General features: G+C 47.0%; 1 protein-coding gene across 2 annotated transcripts in view; it reads left to right on the top strand.

The window, feature by feature from the left end:
• Positions 1 to 4,907: 4,907 nt before the first annotated feature.
• Positions 4,908 to 17,730, top strand: part of LOC126522101 (transcription initiation protein SPT3 homolog) — a 108,600-nt gene continuing 95,777 nt past the window's right edge. For both annotated transcript variants that reach the window (XM_050170885.3, XM_055066191.2), the window contains exons 1-2: positions 4,908 to 5,059; positions 17,423 to 17,592. In XM_050170885.3, the coding sequence (XP_050026842.2) occupies positions 4,949 to 5,059; positions 17,423 to 17,592 (281 nt within the window). In that variant the 5' untranslated portion in view covers positions 4,908 to 4,948. The remainder of the gene's footprint in view (positions 5,060 to 17,422; positions 17,593 to 17,730) is intronic.

Consider the following 17,730-nt stretch of genomic DNA (forward strand, 5'->3'; position numbering starts at 1 on the left):
AGTGATTTCTAATTGATTTTAATTATTACAGGCACTTCAGTAACTCAACTTGTAACTAAGCTTATTCTCTGATATCATATGTACAATAAAACCTATGAATGTTGTACTCTACTATCTTTTTCTGTTTCTTTCTGATTTATGTTAAATTTAGTCCCCGGTTGTCTAAGTGATTTCTAAATAATTTAAGTTATTCCAGGCACATCAGTAGTTATCATCATCATCATCAGCCTAGTTACGCCCACTGCAGGGCAAAGGCCTCTCCCATACTTCTCCAACTACCCCGGTCATGTACTAATTGTGGCCATGTTGTCCCTGCAAACGTCTTAATGTCATCTGCCCACCTAACTTTCTGCCGCCCCCTGCTACGCTTCCCTTCCCTTGGAATCCAGTCCGTAGCTCTTAGTGACCATCGGTTATCTTCCCTCCTCATTACATGTCCGGCCCATGCCCATTTCTTTTTCTTGATTTCAACTAAGATGTCGTTTACCCGCGTTTGTTGCCTCACCCAATCTGCTCTTTTCTTATCCCTTAGCGTTACACCCATCATTCTTCTTTCCATAGCTCGTTGCGTCGTCCTCAATTTCAGCAGAACCCTTTTCGTAAGCCTCCAGGTTTCTGCCCCATATGTGAGTACTGGTAACACACAGCTGTTGTACACTTTCCTTTTGAGGGATAGTGGCAACCTACTGTTCATGATTTGAGAATGCCTGCCAAACGCACCCCAACCCATTCTTATTCTTCTGGTTATTTCAGTCTCATGATCCGGATCCCTGGTCACTACCTGCCCTAAGTAGATGTATTCCCTTACCACTTCCAGTGTTTCGCTACCTATCGTAAACTGCTGTTCTCTTCCGAGACTGTTAAACAGTACTTTAGTTTTCTGCAGATTAATTTTCAGACCCACCCTTCTGCTTTGCCTCTCCAGGTCAGTGAGCATGCATTGCAATTGGTCTCCTGAGTTACTAAGCAAGGCAATATCATCAGCGAATCGCAAGTTGCTAAGGTATTCTTCATCAACTTTTATCCCCAATTCTTCCCACTCCAGGCCTCTGAATACCTCCTGTAAACATGCTGTGAATAGCATTGGAGATATCGTATCTCCCTGTCTGACGCCTTTCTTTATAGGGATTTTGTTGCTTTCTTTGTGGAGGACTACGGTGGCTGTGGAGCCGCTATAGATATCTTCCAGTATTTTTACATATGGCTCATCTACACCCTGATTCCGTAATGCCTCCATGACTGCTGAGGTTTCGACTGAATCAAACGCTTTCTCGTAATCAATGAAAGCTATATATAAGGGTTGGTTATATTCTGCACATTTCTCTATCACTTGATTGAGAGTGTGAATATGGTCTATTGTTGAGTAGCCTTTACGGAATCCTGCCTGGTCCTTTGGTTGACAGAAGTCTAAGGTGTTCCTGATTCTATTTGCGATTACCTTAGTAAATACTTTGTAGGCAACGGACAGTAAGCTGATCGGTCTATAATTTTTCAAGTCTTTGGCGTCCCCTTTCTTATGGATTAGGATTATGTTTGCGTTCTTCCAAGATTCCGGTACGCTCGAGGTTATGAGGCATTGCGTATACAGGGTGGCCAGTTTCTCTAGAACAATCTGACCACCATCCTTCAACAAATCTGCTGTTACCTGATCCTCCCCAGCTGCCTTCCCCCTTTGCATAGCTCCTAAGGCTTTCTTTACTTCTTCTGGCGTTACCTGTGAGATTTCGAATTCCTCTAGGCTATTCTCTCTTCCACTATCGTCGTGGGTGCCACTGGTACTGTATAAATCTCTATAGAACTCCTCAGCCACTTGAACTATCTCATCCATATTAGTAACGATATTGCCAGCTTTGTCTCTTAACGCACACATCTGATTCTTGCCTATTCCTAGTTTCTTCTTCACTGTTTTTAGGCTTCCTCCGTTCCTGAGAGCCTGTTCAATTCTATCCATATTATAGTTCCTGATGTCCGCTGTCTTACGCTTGTTGATTAACTTAGAAAGTTCTGCCAGTTCTATTCTAGCTGTAGGATTAGAGGCTTTCATACATTGGCGTTTCTTGATCAGATCTTTCGTCTCCTGCGATAGCTTACTGGTTTCCTGTCTAACGGCGTTACCACCGACTTCTATTGCGCACTCCTTAATGATGCCCATGAGGTTGTCGTTCATTGCTTCAACACTAAGGTCCTCTTACAGCCGAATACTACAGCCGAATACCTGTTCTGTAGTTTGATCCGGAATTCCTCTAGTTTCCCTCTTACCGCTAACTCATTGATTGGCTTCTTGTGTACCAGTTTCTTTCGTTCCCTCCTCAAGTCTAGGCTAATTCGAGTTCTTACCATCCTGTGGTCACTGCAGCGTACCTTGCCGAGCACGTCTACATCTTGAATGATGCCAGGGTTCGCGCAGAGTATGAAGTCGATTTCATTTCTAGTCTCACCATTCGGGCTCCTCCACGTCCACTTTCGGCTAACCCGCTTGCGGAAAAAGGTATTCATTATCCGCATATTATTCTGTTCTGCAAACTCTACTAATAATTCTCCTCTGCTATTCCTAGAGCCTATGCCATATTCCCCCACTGACTTGTCTCCAGCCTGCTTCTTGCCTACCCTGGCATTGAAGTCGCCCATCAGTATAGTGTATTTTGTTTTGACTTTACTCATCGCCGATTCTACGTCTTCATAAAAGCTTTCGACTTCCTGGTCGTCATGACTAGATGTAGGAGCGTAGACCTGTACAACCTTCATTTTGTACCTCTTATTAAGTTTCACAACAAGACATGCCACCCTCTCGTTAATGCTGTAGAATTCCTGTATGTTACCAGCTATTTCCTTATTAATCAGGAATCCGACTCCTAGTTCTCGTCTCTCCGCTAAGCCCCGGTAACACAGTACATGCCCGCTTTTTAGCACTGTATATGCTTCTTTTGTCCTCCTAACCTCACTGAGCCCTATTATATCCCATTTACTACCCTCTAATTCCTCCAATAACACTGCTAGACTCGCCTCACTAGATAGCGTTCTAACGTTAAACGTTGCCAGGTTCAGATTCCAATGGCGGCCTGTCCGGAGCCAGGTATTCTTAGCACCCTCTGCAGCGTCACAGATCTGACCGCCGCCGTGGTCAGTTGCTTCGCGGCTGCTGGGGACTGAGGGCCGGGGTTCGATTGTTGTATTCATATAGGAGGTTGTGGCCAAGTACTGCACCAGGGTGGCCAATCCTGCTCTGGTGAGAGAGTGCGTTACCGGTTCTGGTCACCGGGATCAGGCCGCACTCCAGGCCTGTTTGTGCAATTTTCTCAACACACGGTTTTTTTTTTTTTTATTTTTCGGTGGAGAATAGCGCGGCACCGGGATTTGAATCACGGTCCTCTTGCACTGGAGACGGATACTCTACCGTCCCCGTAGGAGTTAAATTAAAATTTAATTTATGGGGTTGTACGTGACAAAACCACTTTCTGATTATGCACGCCGTAGTGGAGGACTCCGAAAATTTCGACCACCTGGGGTTCTTTAACGTGCACCTAATTCTAAGTACACGGGTGTTTTCGCATTTCTTGTAACTAAAGTTATGCAGTGATATATCTAAAATGAAACCCATGAATTTTGTATTTTACTATATCTGTCTTTCTATTTTTTTTTCTGATTTATTTTAAATTTCGTCTCCTGTCGTCTCAGTAATTTCTAATTAATTTTAATTATTCCAGACACTTCAGTAACTAAAGTTGTAACTAAAGTTATGCTCTGATATCATATTTATAATGAAGCCCATGAATTTTGTACTGTACTGTATTCTTTTCTATATTTTTCCCTGAATTATTTTGAATTTGCTTCCCGGTCGTCTCAGGAGGTGAACCGGAAGTGCTGCACAAGAAACAAGAGTGTCACACGATGCTCGCGCCACTAAAAAATCCCACCTGTTTTGGAGGCATAGTGGCTTATTTGGCGTTACGCTGCTAAGTCCGAGCCTGCGGCATCGAATCCCGGCCGCGGAGGCCGAATTTAGAAAGGGGTGAAATGTAAAAACGCCCGTGCATTGGGTGTGCGACCAGCCGGTCTAAATTAACCCGGAAAGTGCGGCGTGCTTCATAATCACATCGCGGTTCTGGCATATAAAATCCCAGAGTGAAATATTTTTTAAAAGGAATCCACTTTTATCGTTTAATATGATATTGAGTAGGAAAATCTTGACGCCATAAAAAACTCTTTAAAAGTGCCGTGTAAGAAACTGCAGAATCGTAAGTAGGTGTTCCATTGGAAATGTTGTTGGACCATATTTTCTTCGCTGAGCATGGTTGCTTAACGTGAAGGAGAGGAGGAGGAGACAAAGGAGAGGAAAGACAGGGAGGTTAGCCAGTGTAAGTACTGGCTGGCTACCCTGTGCTTGGGAAAGGGGTAAAGTGAATAAAAGGAGAAAGAAGAAGAAGAGGGAAAAAAATGGAAGAAAGAATTCTGTGAAACTATAGAGTGATGCTACAAAGCTTTGACCATTTCTGAAACACTGGTAAGAAACGCTGGTAACCTCGTCGCAAGTCTCCTCAGTTACAGGAAAGAGAGAGAAGGAGAGAAAGAGAGAGAGTAAAAGAAAGGAAACAATAATAATAGCAAGAAAGTCCAGCTTTATTTCCGACGTCACAAATCAGAAAAAGAGTTATAGTGTATATTGTAGCTGAAAGCGAATCCTTGGGCAGAAAAAAAAAATATTTTGTATGCCAGACACACCTATTCTTTCTTTGCTCTTTAACGATGATTAATTAATCGTATCGGAACAACCCATACCGAAACTCCGAACGCTAAAATGCAAACACTACGCGCTCACTGGCGAAAACAGAACCGAAACGAAACGGCGCAAGGGGCCGGCCACAAAGCGGCGCCACAAGCAACCTCCGCCATCATCATCACCACACGTTTAGTCAATGGCGGCGCCCAGCAGTGAGCTGCATCTGTCGTGATGGCCAAGGAAAATCAGGCGTCGCTCAAGAATACGAAGTTCAAGAGCAAGCCCAAGAGACCGAATAGAGACAAGGAGCCTTCCGCGTCCTCGTCCGCTAATGAAAACAAGGTTTGGCTTTCTTTACAGCCTGTCGGCAGCGTTTATTTGCCGCGGCAGCTTTCGCCGGGTATTGTTTACCAGCGTCGTTCGAAGTTCGCCGGTTCTGCGAGCGCAGCTCGTGCCTCGAAACTAACACATTACGCTGGAAACAAACTGCTAAGACATCCGATTGTGTTCACAACCGCTACTACGCTGGTGACGTGGCCATATTCGTAGCGGGAGCGTTCACGGAACTAATTTTTGGTAGCGTTTGAAGTGTCGATGTTATGAAGAGCGATAACCACATGCGCTTACCGTGCCACGTCACGTAATTATTCTCAGCTGGTAATTTTGTTTCTCGACGAGATAGACCGATGCTTAGGGTAGATTTGTCAACTTCGGCTTTCCTAAGTTCACATCGGAGTGCCACAATAAACAACGCGGAATCATGATGCTTTTTACGTTGACAACTCTTTCAATAACACATGTGCCTTACTCCGACTTCTGAAAACATTTAACAGCTATGTTGCAAATGCCGACAGCTTTGAAAATCAACTGTATATGAGAGGGAGAAACGGGGTTGGAAAGCCATGGAGGGAAAATCAGCTGTACTTATTGAATTTGCTCAGCTTTGATTTAGATGACGTGAGCCTGCGCGGGAGAGGGCGCGGATATATTTACAAATAGCGACATTGTACTGATGTAATTTGATTTGTAATCTGCGCGTTGCAATTTGCGTGCATACAGCCTCAAACATCTGAGCCGTTCTGTGATTTTCTTACTGTATGCTGTTTTGTGTTCTTATTAGGTTTTATTTTGATTTTTCTTTGCTTTAGTGTATGCCATGTGTGTTAGAGTCATTTAATACGCACTGTACAAAAGCATCAAACGATGCGCCAGAGCCAAGTTCTAACAGAAGATCCTTGACAAAGATCGATTGTGCGATTTTTTTTTAGTAATATTATTCACTAAAGAGAATGATTTAAGGCTAGCTTTGCCATTCATCTGTAACTTGTGGAGTGTGTTGTTCGAACATTAATTGCCATGTGCTGTAGGTGGTGACCGTGTATGTATTTATTTATTTGTTTGTTTATTTATTTACTTAGGAATACTGTGGCGTTGTCAAAAAAACAAAACAAAAAAAAACATTGCAGGTGGGTATACATATTTGTACAGCAACATGTTTAGACGAAAAACGATATACAGCCAGACAAAGGCTATATCAACAAGTATACATAGCAGAAAAAAACTTCATCAATGTCATCACGCACAACACCATAACTTATTTATTGTTAATTTCAGCACATGAGTTCAGACCCCCCCCCCCCCCCAAAGTGATTAATTATTGAATACGTGCCTCAAACAATGACGAGGAATTCTGTGTTATTACATTATCAGCAGGGTTGTTCCACCTTGTTATAGTTCTAGGAAGATAGAAATATTCGTAACCGTTAGTTCTTGTTAACAATGGTTTTACTGAGAGAGAATGTCGTATGCGCGTAGCGTAACCTCTGGAATGACTAATTATTTGCCAGGCGTCAATGTTGTAGTGCACATTTATGAGCTGGAAAAAAGATTTTCAAGCGACAAATACGATTATTTTTGTTAACGCGTTTCTCACTGCTCACTTATGCTTTTTCACTGCTTTATTTGAACTATTTCTAATTTGTAAATATTGATCTTAATGTAGCTGCCCCAGATTTTTACAGCATATTCTAAGAATGGTTGTACAACAGCATTATAATTTAGGAACCGAGTTTCAGGTGTAGCAAACCGTAATCGGCGCCTTTATTATTCAACGTAATGTCGAAGCAAAATTCGGGCCCTGTCGATGATACATTTGGACTAGCAGGTAGAGAATGCAAGACTGTACACCTGAAAAGGACTAAATGCGCGCTCAATTTGATGATTTGTATACTGCCCTGGGTGTTCTGCCCGTTCCAATGTAATGTGTTGTTGACACCTCACTACAAGTTTCATTAAATGTTCCTGTATAGAGGTCTCGATGCCAAATTGTTCCTTTGACGTTCTCAAAGGTGTTTTTTTTTCTTCTCTAACGTTATTTTTACATCGACGCCTAATTATTATTTCCGGAATCTTCTTACGTGTGTTGCATGCGACCATTATGTAACGCTTCTTGCTAAGAATCTAAAAACGTTGGTTTCTTGTTGCTGTAACATTCTTGAGTAATAACCCTACTGTGAATTAAGTATATTTCCCTGACCGCGCATTGCAGCTGACTTCAATGGCGACGGAAACAGTGGTAGGAGTGCGACCATCAGTCACGTGATCGTTCCGGTACTCGACAAGTCCGCAGTTCATAGCGAAACATATGTTTGACGCGTATTTGGGTCGCTGATGCATTCTACAGCGAAGGATATCAGAAAGCGGCACCACTTATTTTGATGGGTTTATCTCCTGAAGTCATAGATAGATGGCTCTGCGAGCAGCGTTTGTGGCTCGAGCGGCCATTTGCGTCGGCTGGGTGGTTATCCTGAAGCACAGTGTGCATAGCAGCAGTTACATGGCGTTTTCTGATGCATGAAATTCACTCACTGAGTAAAAATAGCGCGGCCACTGTCCCGCTAATTAGCCTGCGCATTGCTTAGTAACTTACGATAGAAGAAGAAAGCAAGAAAAGCGGACCCTTTATTTATTAGAGGGTCCTTCAATTGAAGGACCCTGTTTGTTATATTGATTGCTGTAAATTGATTTTATCGTTTAATTCAGCCTTATTTTAACGCGTCTTAACGTCTGCTAGTTGCATATCTGCTTTAAAACTTGGCCACTGGCTTGGATTCGACGAATACTCTGAAGGCCGCATTGCGGAAGGAAATTGGGCGCAGCTCTAGTCCGACCTACATATGCATGCAGCCATTTCCGTTGCGCAAAATGATTGCTGTGCAGTCGCATCCACTTCACTCCGAGATAGGGCTGTGTTCCTCAAACACGAACTCTTCTGGCATCTTGTAGGCATTAGATATTGATAAATATTGCGGTGATTTAATTACTAATTACATACATATTACGGCACTAAGTTAGTTGAGTTAACCACCGTATCCACAAAAATTCTTCCTGTTATGCGTCAACTCCCCTAGGGATATGTACGTCTTCTGATTTTCATCAGATGCTTTTGTCTTCGCTGTTACCTCGGGACGGAACTTATATTTTATGCTACATGAGAGAACTCGCAAACCGTGCTGCCCTCGAAGCAGCTCGTCTTGAAATGCCTTCTTAAAAACTTTGGCCAAAGGACTGGAATTTATCTGGAGGGCATTAGGCGCACCATATATGCTCCTAAATGTGATCGAGTACCACGTGATCAGTGCCTCTCGCGCGCGCTTTCGTAGAAACCCGCGTACCGCCGCTCCTCGAGCACCGCCTTCGGCCGTCAGCGCTCAGACGGGACTTCTTGAGTTAGTTAAGCTTCCCTTTGATGGAATTTTTTTTTTCTCGAGAGGGAAGATAAAATAATAATAAAGGCTCGCAGTCGGGCAAAAAAGAAAGGAGCGCAGAAGCGAGACGAACGGGAAGCGGCTCGCAATACTAGCGAATGCAAATGCGATACGGGGTCGTAAGTATCGAGCAATCAGCCCCGAATACGTTAAGCGCGTCTCCTCTCTCGCCGCCCGATTCTTCGAGAAGCTGGACGTAACTCCTCCCGCTTCTCGTAGCGAGGCAGGTCCCGCGGACGGGAGTAGAAGACAAGAAAGGTTAACGGGGTTTGAGTGGGGAAACGCTGGATCGAGCGGCGAAGAACAAGAACGTGTCTAGGGCAGGGGTCTTTACCGGTGAGCTTTGCTGGGGGAAAGGCCTCGCGGTGGCTGCCAAAGGGAGCCGCACCATCCTGCCGGCCTGGAAACTGAAAAGAACTGATGGTATATACACTCGTGCTAGTTGGTGTCATACATGCACTGAATAGCTTCGCGCAGCTTTTATTGTCTTCTTTCTGCTATTTCTGTAAAGCGGCGCTTTACAGTGGCGTGCTTATTTGCATGCGTACGTATACGTGTAAAGAGAGTTGAGAGAGGCAGCAATTAGTATCCCCCTCTCGCGCCGAATGGAGGGCGTATGCGAGCCTCGGTGATGCAGGAGGATGCAGGTGGCGCTGTTGCGGGGGCATTCTTCTAAGCTTTGGACATTCGGCGCGCGGCAGTCCTCTCATGCTGCGCTTGTCGCAAACCAGGCGTGGCTAGGCGGGAGAATGCGTGATCGGATCGTAACCAGGGGGCAGTGAAAGTGTGATTCGCTTTCGAGAAGCGGTCACCGCGTGGGTTGCCGGGTTCCAGAGAAGCGGGGTTGTTGCTCCCTTTTCGGGTATGGACCGCAGCCTTGCATTCTTGCATCGTGATGGACGCGAAATGCATAACTAAATGAAGGAAAGCGATATATATATATATATCACCCGATCCCCGAGACCTGCTGATGATCACTAGGTCGCGTGGTTCGATTGCCGGGCGCATTTCTACGTGGGCACAGTGCGTTAACGTTCATTTAATTAGATTTGGATGCACTTCAAGCAGCCATTGCATTGAAAGTTAGCTCGGAGCCCTCCGCTAATACAGCGTCTCTCATATCTTCACTCTTACTTTGCCGCGTTATGCCGCAGGAATCAATCGACTAAACTTGTCGGCGGTTCAGCTGCCGACTTCGCGACATTTTGCATGATCCTGAATGTTGTGATCAGTGCGCAAACGGACGAGCATGACTGGCACAATGGAGGACATCGTATGTCGTCGTGATAAACGTGTAACGCAGCCTGTCATTTTTTTTTTTTTTTACACAACCTGCGCTTAATTATGAAAGTATGAAAGGCGTGGTGAAAGGCGTGGCGCGGTGGAGCGGACAAGTTGGAAGTTGTGCATTGTGATCTGTGCGCAAGCGTACGAGGGCGACGGGGACAACGCCGGACAAGCGCATGTCCCGGGTACTTCCTGACGTTGCTCGTCTATTTGCGCACTGGCCACAATGCGTGACTTCGAGTTTGCCCGCTTCACCGCCCTTCCATCCTTTAAAACTAGCGCGCAGCTTCCCCTTTCCCCCGTGCAGAGTCGCCAACCGGTACTACTTGTGGTTAACGTCCATGCTTTTCTACGCATAATTTCTGTCTCTATGCTCTCTGTACGCAGCTTCCGTAGAATGCGCAAAAGTTCGCCATGTTCTGGGCAGTGCACTGCCCCCGCTGTCGCAGGCACGGGCTGCACTTTTGACTGCGCCGATCGCTGCCGGCGCCCTCTTTTGCGGGCCGCTATTCGGTGTCCGAGAACGAGCGAGTCAGAAAGCCGCTGGTGAAAGTGGAAGCAGCAGAGGGATGTGGAGAGGAGGACGGCGTATTCGGTGGCAAGAACGACACTTGCGTATATTCGTGCGTGCGTGCCCCGGTGGCGTCCCCCTTCCTCCCCCTCCGCTCGACTCGGCTCTAACCTGGCTTTGGTCGGCCTCAGGCAGCAAATGCCAGCGGCGGCTCGCGCAAGCGATCTGCGGCCCGTCTTCCCGTCGGAATGTTCTTTCATGTGTAATTTGTCGCGGTGCATCATTGATGAGCATCGATTGCCTTCTTTCTGCCTGCTCTGCCGACGTGAGCGCACGTGCTCTTGTCGGATCCACTTCGCCGTTCGCTTTCTGCTCCCGTTCCCTGTCGCCCGTGCATAGATAGTGTCAGTTCCTAAGATCTTGTAGCGTCAGTTTTCGGTGATGTTTGCCCATTTTTATTTTATTCTTATTTCTTTCCTCGTTGTTCTTTTGTTCAGTTCGCGTCTGATTTATATTCTTATACACTCAGTTTGTGTGGCAGTTAACCGGTGCAGGTTTTGGATATTACTTGCCGGCCTCAGTGAACCAGTAGTTATTCTTGCTTTAGAGCACGGTCTGTGCGCTGTTTGGAGAACCCTGCAGCACTCTACCGTTTGTTCTTTACTAGATTTTGTTCAAAATAATCGTTTGTAGGGCTTTTAGCTTCGTAACTTTCAGAAATAATACTGGCTCAAGAAAGACAAATATAACCAGGCAGGTTGGCCGTTTAGGCGAGTTGATTTCTAATGTTGGGAGTCTTTTTTTTTTCTTTTAACGTTGATAGACGACACACACACACACGCACAAAAAAGATGTAGGACGCTTGAAGCGCCTTTATACCCTTGTGCGTTAGCTCAAAAGGCACTGCCAATATAAATGGAGTCTTGTTTGTACGTTTGCTTCAAGTTTTAGCTTATTCATTTTCATCTCAAGGATGAGGTTAGGTGCGCTAGAAGAGGGAGCTTTGTCGCATGAGGAGAACCTCGAGCTTTCCTGATACGGGGGCCACAGCGAGGACACAAAGGGCGAGCCCGCCTAGCATCATGAACATTAAAGATAGTTGAGCAAGATATGAATATTATATAGCAACACTTCGAAAAATACACACACAAGCGAAGTATTCACGAAACGGTATCACATGCAAGTCATAATGTACACGAACTGCTATCAATACACAAGCTACCATATGCATACACATGTTTCTTAGCGCCGAAGTCAGGGGTGGTATTCTGTAAGCGTCCACCTAGTGGGCTGTCCATTTCGGCCGCTGCTGATTGGATGCAGCTGTACGAGCGTGGAGGAGACGAGCGGCCCTAGCCAATCAGGAAGGGCCGAAATGGGCAGTCCGCTAGGTGGACTCTTACAGAATACCTTCCCAGCGCAACATTTATATTCACGATAACACTGCTGCCATAATTTTACGCGAGCTCCATTGTTCAGTTCATCCTTTCCTCGAACAATTTATTTAATAACTGAGGAAAAGTGAATAGTAGCATTTGTCGCCCAAATTGTGTTCTTCCAGCCAATAATAGGTACTCAGTCAGGCCGAATCAGAAGTCGCACTAGACGGCTCGACCCGACGGCGTTCATGGGGACATATTTATAATGGGCTGAGATCTCAGTGGAACTTCCCGCCGATGCTATATTGGTGGCGAGGGCTTACGGAGTCGCCATCTGTCGGAAGCGCCTCGCTTGCGTAGTATGAGGGATAACTCGGCGCGCTCAATAAGAAACACCATGCGGGAGCCCTCCTGGACATTTCTGTAAGTTCACTCGAAACGAAGGAAGTCTTTTACTGTGAAAATAATAATCTTGGGCAAACAGAAAGCACAGAATGGTTTACAGACACTATCTCTTTACCGAATACGTACAGGGAACGCCCGCTTCTCGCGGTCGCCGCGATGGAGTCGCCCGAACTTGCTTCTGATGTGAAAGGTAGGGATTCGTTGAGAGCGAACCATGTGAAATATGTTCTTATAGTGGGCTGTCTGTATATGCAAATGGAGCCCAACAGAACCAAGCCTCAATGCAGCGATCGCACGGGTTCGCGGTAACTGAGTGCGCGTCTGCATGCTTGTCAGCGCACATTGTTTCACTTTCCCTGCGGGCGCGTTTTTGCACGATACCGTGAGCTTTAGGTCGCAGGATATCAGCGTTTGACGGTACACAAGCAACCATTGTTTTGTGGACATAATCAGAGTTGTTAAAAAATAATTTCGTTATAAATAGGGACTTCGACGCCTACGACGGTGACTTGTCCCGTCGCGACAATTCAATCTTTTTTTTTTCTTCTAAAGTCTTTTACGTTTTAATGTAATTATTTCTCAAGTTCCGTCGCACTGTACGTTTATCGGTCTCCTCCGCGAGCAAATTACCCGCTGCTTATTTTCCTTAATCCAGTACATTTCACTGTTTAGTGCTACACAAGCATGAACATATGCAATGCCTTTTTTAAATGTGCTTTCTACCGTTCCCTTTCCATTCCGATGAACTTGCCAGTATGTAGCATCAACAGGTTCATAGACCAGAGCTTCATGACATCAGCCGGGCAGCGTGCACGGGCGAGTGTCTCAGTGCGCGCTTTTTGCTACTCACCGAACATTGCAGACCCGGCGCCGTATCAGAAATCTTCCTCGCGGAAGTGCTTGCTGCACACCCGAGTTGTAGCCAATGGCTGCTTGCCGCGGTGCTTAAGTTTCGCTATCTGAGCTTCATGCAGCTTCTTGTCCTGCGGGTACATGTGAAGGCTGACACCGGGCTCCGTTGCGTACGTCCGCGCCACTGCGGCACCGGGCAGTAGCTTACCATGTTGGCCGCCTTCAAAGGCAGCCACTACCTATTATAGTGCTTTAAAGTGTTGTCAAGCACACACTCGAAACGGGACAATCTCCCCGCTTAATCAGTACCACAGCGCTGCTGGGACATTAAACTTTCGTTTTCAGCTCGCTTCGGCGCTTCCGAAGCAGCCGACGCGGCTGCTGTATCCACGTGATCCTTCATACCACGTCATGCCGATGGCTGCGCGAGCTCTTCCCACGGTTGCGCTCGCCCCCAATAGGTGACAAGCGGACGGACAGAGCGTCCAATGTGCTTCTGTTTCGTTTCTGGCTGCTAGGAACCTATCCGACATGACGATTGCCAGTTAGCGCTTAAACAAGTGTGTCGTCCTCATGTGTGGGCCTCATGCGTGTGGGCGCACAAGGGTGTCGTTTCCTTCCAGTTCTTGTCGTGTTCTACTTCACATGAATGTGGCATTGAAATAGATGCCACACGTGGATGCGTGCTGCGACATTGTGTCTGCGCTGGACACTGTGCTCGAGACAAAGCAGATGGCGTTCTCACGTGGTGTAACATTTTCATTAACAATCTCTTAAGATGGCTGACGACAGCCGAAACTTTCTTTGAAGATACGGTTCCTATAGTCTTCTCATCATTCTAATTATTATCATTATTGTTTTATTTTATTGTTATTATAAATATTTCGCGTGGTATTTGTCGGTATTTGCGGATAGAGCTTTGTGCGGTGATCATTACAGGGCGGTGCGTGCGGCCGGCAAAGATTTGTCTCGGCGTGGCTTGACTTTCTTTTCCTCTGACGCATCAGATCCCTACGTGTAGCAGTGTAGGTCACCCAGGGAACGAGATTGGCTTCCCGCTGGGCCTGATGAGCTGAAGGGAAAGCGTCAAAAAGTTTTGGCGGCGGGAAAGCTTTCGGTCGACTTGGGGAGCAGGTTGGTTGGGCAGGTTTCGCGTTATGGCAGCGAGCACGCGGAGACGGATTTTCGGAGAGGATGAGGAGGAAAGAGAGAAAGGGCAAGTGCGGTCTGGCGCGTGGTCTCAGGGATCGCGAGATACAGGGAGGAAGCGGCGACCGAGTTTGGGAGGGGGAGAAAGGGAGAGGTGGGTGTGTGTCTGTCCCCTCGGGGCAGATCACTGATTTCTTTCGAGGCAAGGCTTTCTCTCGCCTGTCGGAGGCAATCCGGAATCATCCGCCTGATCCTGATCCTCTGTCGCGACTCCTCTTTCTCCACGCGCAGCGTTCGCCGTCGTGTTTTTCTTCCTTTCTAGCTTTTCTTTTTCTTAGTCTCCTCCTCTTGTATTTCTTTGTTTTCCTTTATCTCTTGGTCTTGTGAGCCTGCTGCAGCCTGCGCCGTCACTGATCCTCTTCCTACGCCGTCGTTCTTTTGAGGTCTTATTCGTCCTTCCTGAGTGGCTGGGCGGCCGCGAGCAGCCGCCGGTGTGATGTTTCTGGTGGCGGCTTCGAGACGCCGGCGTTCTGAGGTGGTCGGAGCGCACGCTCGGCAGGGCAGGCAAGAAAAGAAAGGGTCTAACCGGCTGCAGCAGCGCTTAGCTCTTTCGTAACGTTTTCTGATTGCTTAAGCCAGACGAAAGAGGGAAAAGCAAGTTACTTAATCAGTAAAAAACGCTTTCTCGGAAAATGAGCTGCGAACAGCGCGACAATTGGGGAGTCGCAGTTAGCAACATGGCACGTAAAACACCGACGCGGAATTTCGAGAATGCGGGAAACGCGAACGGACGTATTTACTCGCGGTAAGAAATGTAAGAAAGCTGCAGGAGCGCGGCTCTATAACGCCATTAGCCTGTTACAGACGTTCCCCCAGCAGCGCGATATGCACTTTACAGAAACAGTCCTTGCATGAACTTATTATACCTCTGTCACATGGACAACCTTAACCATAGTTAGTTAGGCTTTCGTACACAGTTTTCGCCTTACCTATCTTGGTTTGCATATGTACTGTAAACTAGAATATAGTAAAAAAAAAAATATTCGGACAAGCCTTGATGCTGTGCAAAGTGTATGGTAAAGGGGTGAGCAGGTTTGTGGAAAGTATGTGCGATGGTGTGGATTCGTAAGTGAGGAAAGCGTGTTGTGTAAAAGAGGGTGCATCTGACGTCATTCGCTCCGGCTGGGGCTGTGCACACCTCTAATTGCTTAGCAAAAGAAAGGGCCTGGCCGTCGTTGCGGTCTGCGTAATGCGGGGTCTCGCACGGTGCGCTTTCTATCGCCGTCACGCTCGATTGGGATCGAATTTCTCGATCGCAATTGGCGCCTTTGCACAAGCTACGGAAGGAAGCCAATCGCGATTGGGATTTTTGATCTCGATCAAGCTCGATCGCGACCGTAAGTGTGCACCGCGTGACCGGGGTGCAAGGCTGCTATATGCAAGATAAAAGCGGAATGCTTGCTTTGCGGTGAAGTTCACCCCCAGCCGTGCGTCTCGCTGCCATGCCCGCGATGGGGTCCGTGCAACAGCCGCAGCAGATGACGACGCTTCGACAAAACAGTATACGTTTCGCTTACTTTGACAATTCTCTTATAGATTGTTTCCGCACCTTTATTTCTTTCCTTTCTCGCCTTTGCGGAGTTGAGCGATATGTATATTGGCGCGCTAATTGTCCGGTGGCGTACTTATGACGTAAAAACGTGAGCGTCGAAACCCGCTGCAGCCTCTCTTCTCCGTTTCTTTCTTTTTGTTCGTTATATCTTTCTCTTATTTTCTTCTACGCTGTTTTCTTTCTTGTTGCAACTCTCCGCCGCTTCCACGTAAGTGGTAGCGCGCGGGTAAGCCTCGCCTGCGGCATGTGCCGTCAATCTCGTTACGGGTCGCGATTGGGTCGTTCTTAAGGAGACTTGGTGCGGCGCGCAAGCCCCGTCTTCGTGCAGACGGGACCAGAGGAGGGTATTGTGGGGGGTAAGGTGCGCTGAAGTACGGTTACGCTTCTTCTTGTGCTGTCGAAGCTATACCCCTTCTTATACGCTTCTTCATTGGATCAGAGTAAGCGCATCAAGGGTGTGAGCGCACGCCTTTCTTCGTCATCTTGTCTTGAATTCCCGAGTTTTCCCCGTCTTTCTCTTTTTCCTTCTTCTTTTCTTTCTTCCTTAGCTTGAATTCGTTGGTCTCTTCGTTGTGTAACTCGGGGCGCTGTCACCCTCCTCTGCGTTACGTGCTTCTATAGTCGCAAATTGCGCCGGACGTTAGGAAAATTGGCGCGAGTTTTTTTTTCCGCATTGACGTGCTCGGGTGTGCTATGACGTTATTCCTCGCGCTTGAAAAAAATCTGTGGAAACGGCTTTAGGCATATAAGTGAATTGGTGGCGTCGGTGAAAGACCCGTCACGAGTTCCTCCTGCGTTAGATCAGTGACAAGATATGTACAGTGTAAAGAAGGGTAAACGCTGGTGTCCTTGATGCCGATTTCGAACGCAGTCTTGCGGGGCGCGATCCGGCAGACGTTTGCCTCCTGTTCGTATACGTCGACATTTGGCGGGATATGATGATTCACTGAACTCTCAAGGTTTAGCACAAATCGAGTTAAGTTTATGAATATACTCACTTGTGACCCCGTCACGATGAAACTGTCGAAGAAAATAATTGGGGTAGAAACGGAACCGCTCCACGTTAAAACTTATTCGTGCGTAGATTGATTTGTGCTGATGATGAGCGTTAGTAGTACATGATATATAATTGAAAGCAGGAAAGCGGCCCACGACAGTGTTGCTATCTAAGGACGAAAAAAAAAAAGGTCAGGAAGGCCGAATCTACTAGAAGTAAAATTCAATATAGATGCTGTTGGCGTGCTTGGTTAAGTTTGTCATGAAAGTAATAGTTGAAAGCTTCGATCGCACAACTGCTTACGACGTTTTTTCGCTATGAAACAAGCAACGAAGTCTGTTATACTCTAAGTAAACTTTGTTGGCACGTGCTGATTTGCGCTACAGGTGATCGGAGTAAAATAATGATAAAGACCAGCATCCGCCGCGGTGCTTAATGACTGCAGCTTTCAACTCCTAAGTAAGGGTTCTCGGGTCCCAAACGTCGCGAAGCAGCGAGTGAACTGCAGGAGATGGCGTAATTGAGTGCAATGGTCCGGAAGACTTTTGACCTATCGAGTTTCTTTAACGCAATCAAAGCACGCACGACACACCATTGGCATTCCGTTGCCTTCGTAATGCGACCACCTCTGCTGCAAATCGAACACGCGGCATCGCGCTCAACAGAGGAACGTGATAGCTACTGACCCATCGCGGCTGGTCTTTACGCGGTCAAGAATTTAATTTTTTGTTTCTATCGGCCTGCAGGCTCCATCCGGCGGAGCTGACTCCGGCTTGTCCGCGGCGACGGCGGCCTCCAAGCCTTCGGCTTCGTCATCGGGAGCTTCATCTAGCGCCGCTGGGTCGTCCGCCCCGTCGTCGTCGTCGTCGTCTTCTCCGCAGAATTCCTGGGTGCTCGAAGAGATACGAGGCATGATGTGAGTGAGTCGACGAGAGAGCAAAGCTCGGTGCTTCGGCCTACGCGGCTCGTTTTGTCTAATGCACGCCAGACTGCCGCGTTTCCGTCTCTAATCGGTGTTCCTTGTAGACGAGCACGCTGATGAAATCTGCCTGCC

The sequence above is a fragment of the Dermacentor andersoni genome, chromosome 6, assembly GCF_023375885.2.
Source record: "Dermacentor andersoni chromosome 6, qqDerAnde1_hic_scaffold, whole genome shotgun sequence".
NCBI classification, from domain to species: domain Eukaryota; kingdom Metazoa; phylum Arthropoda; class Arachnida; order Ixodida; family Ixodidae; genus Dermacentor; species Dermacentor andersoni.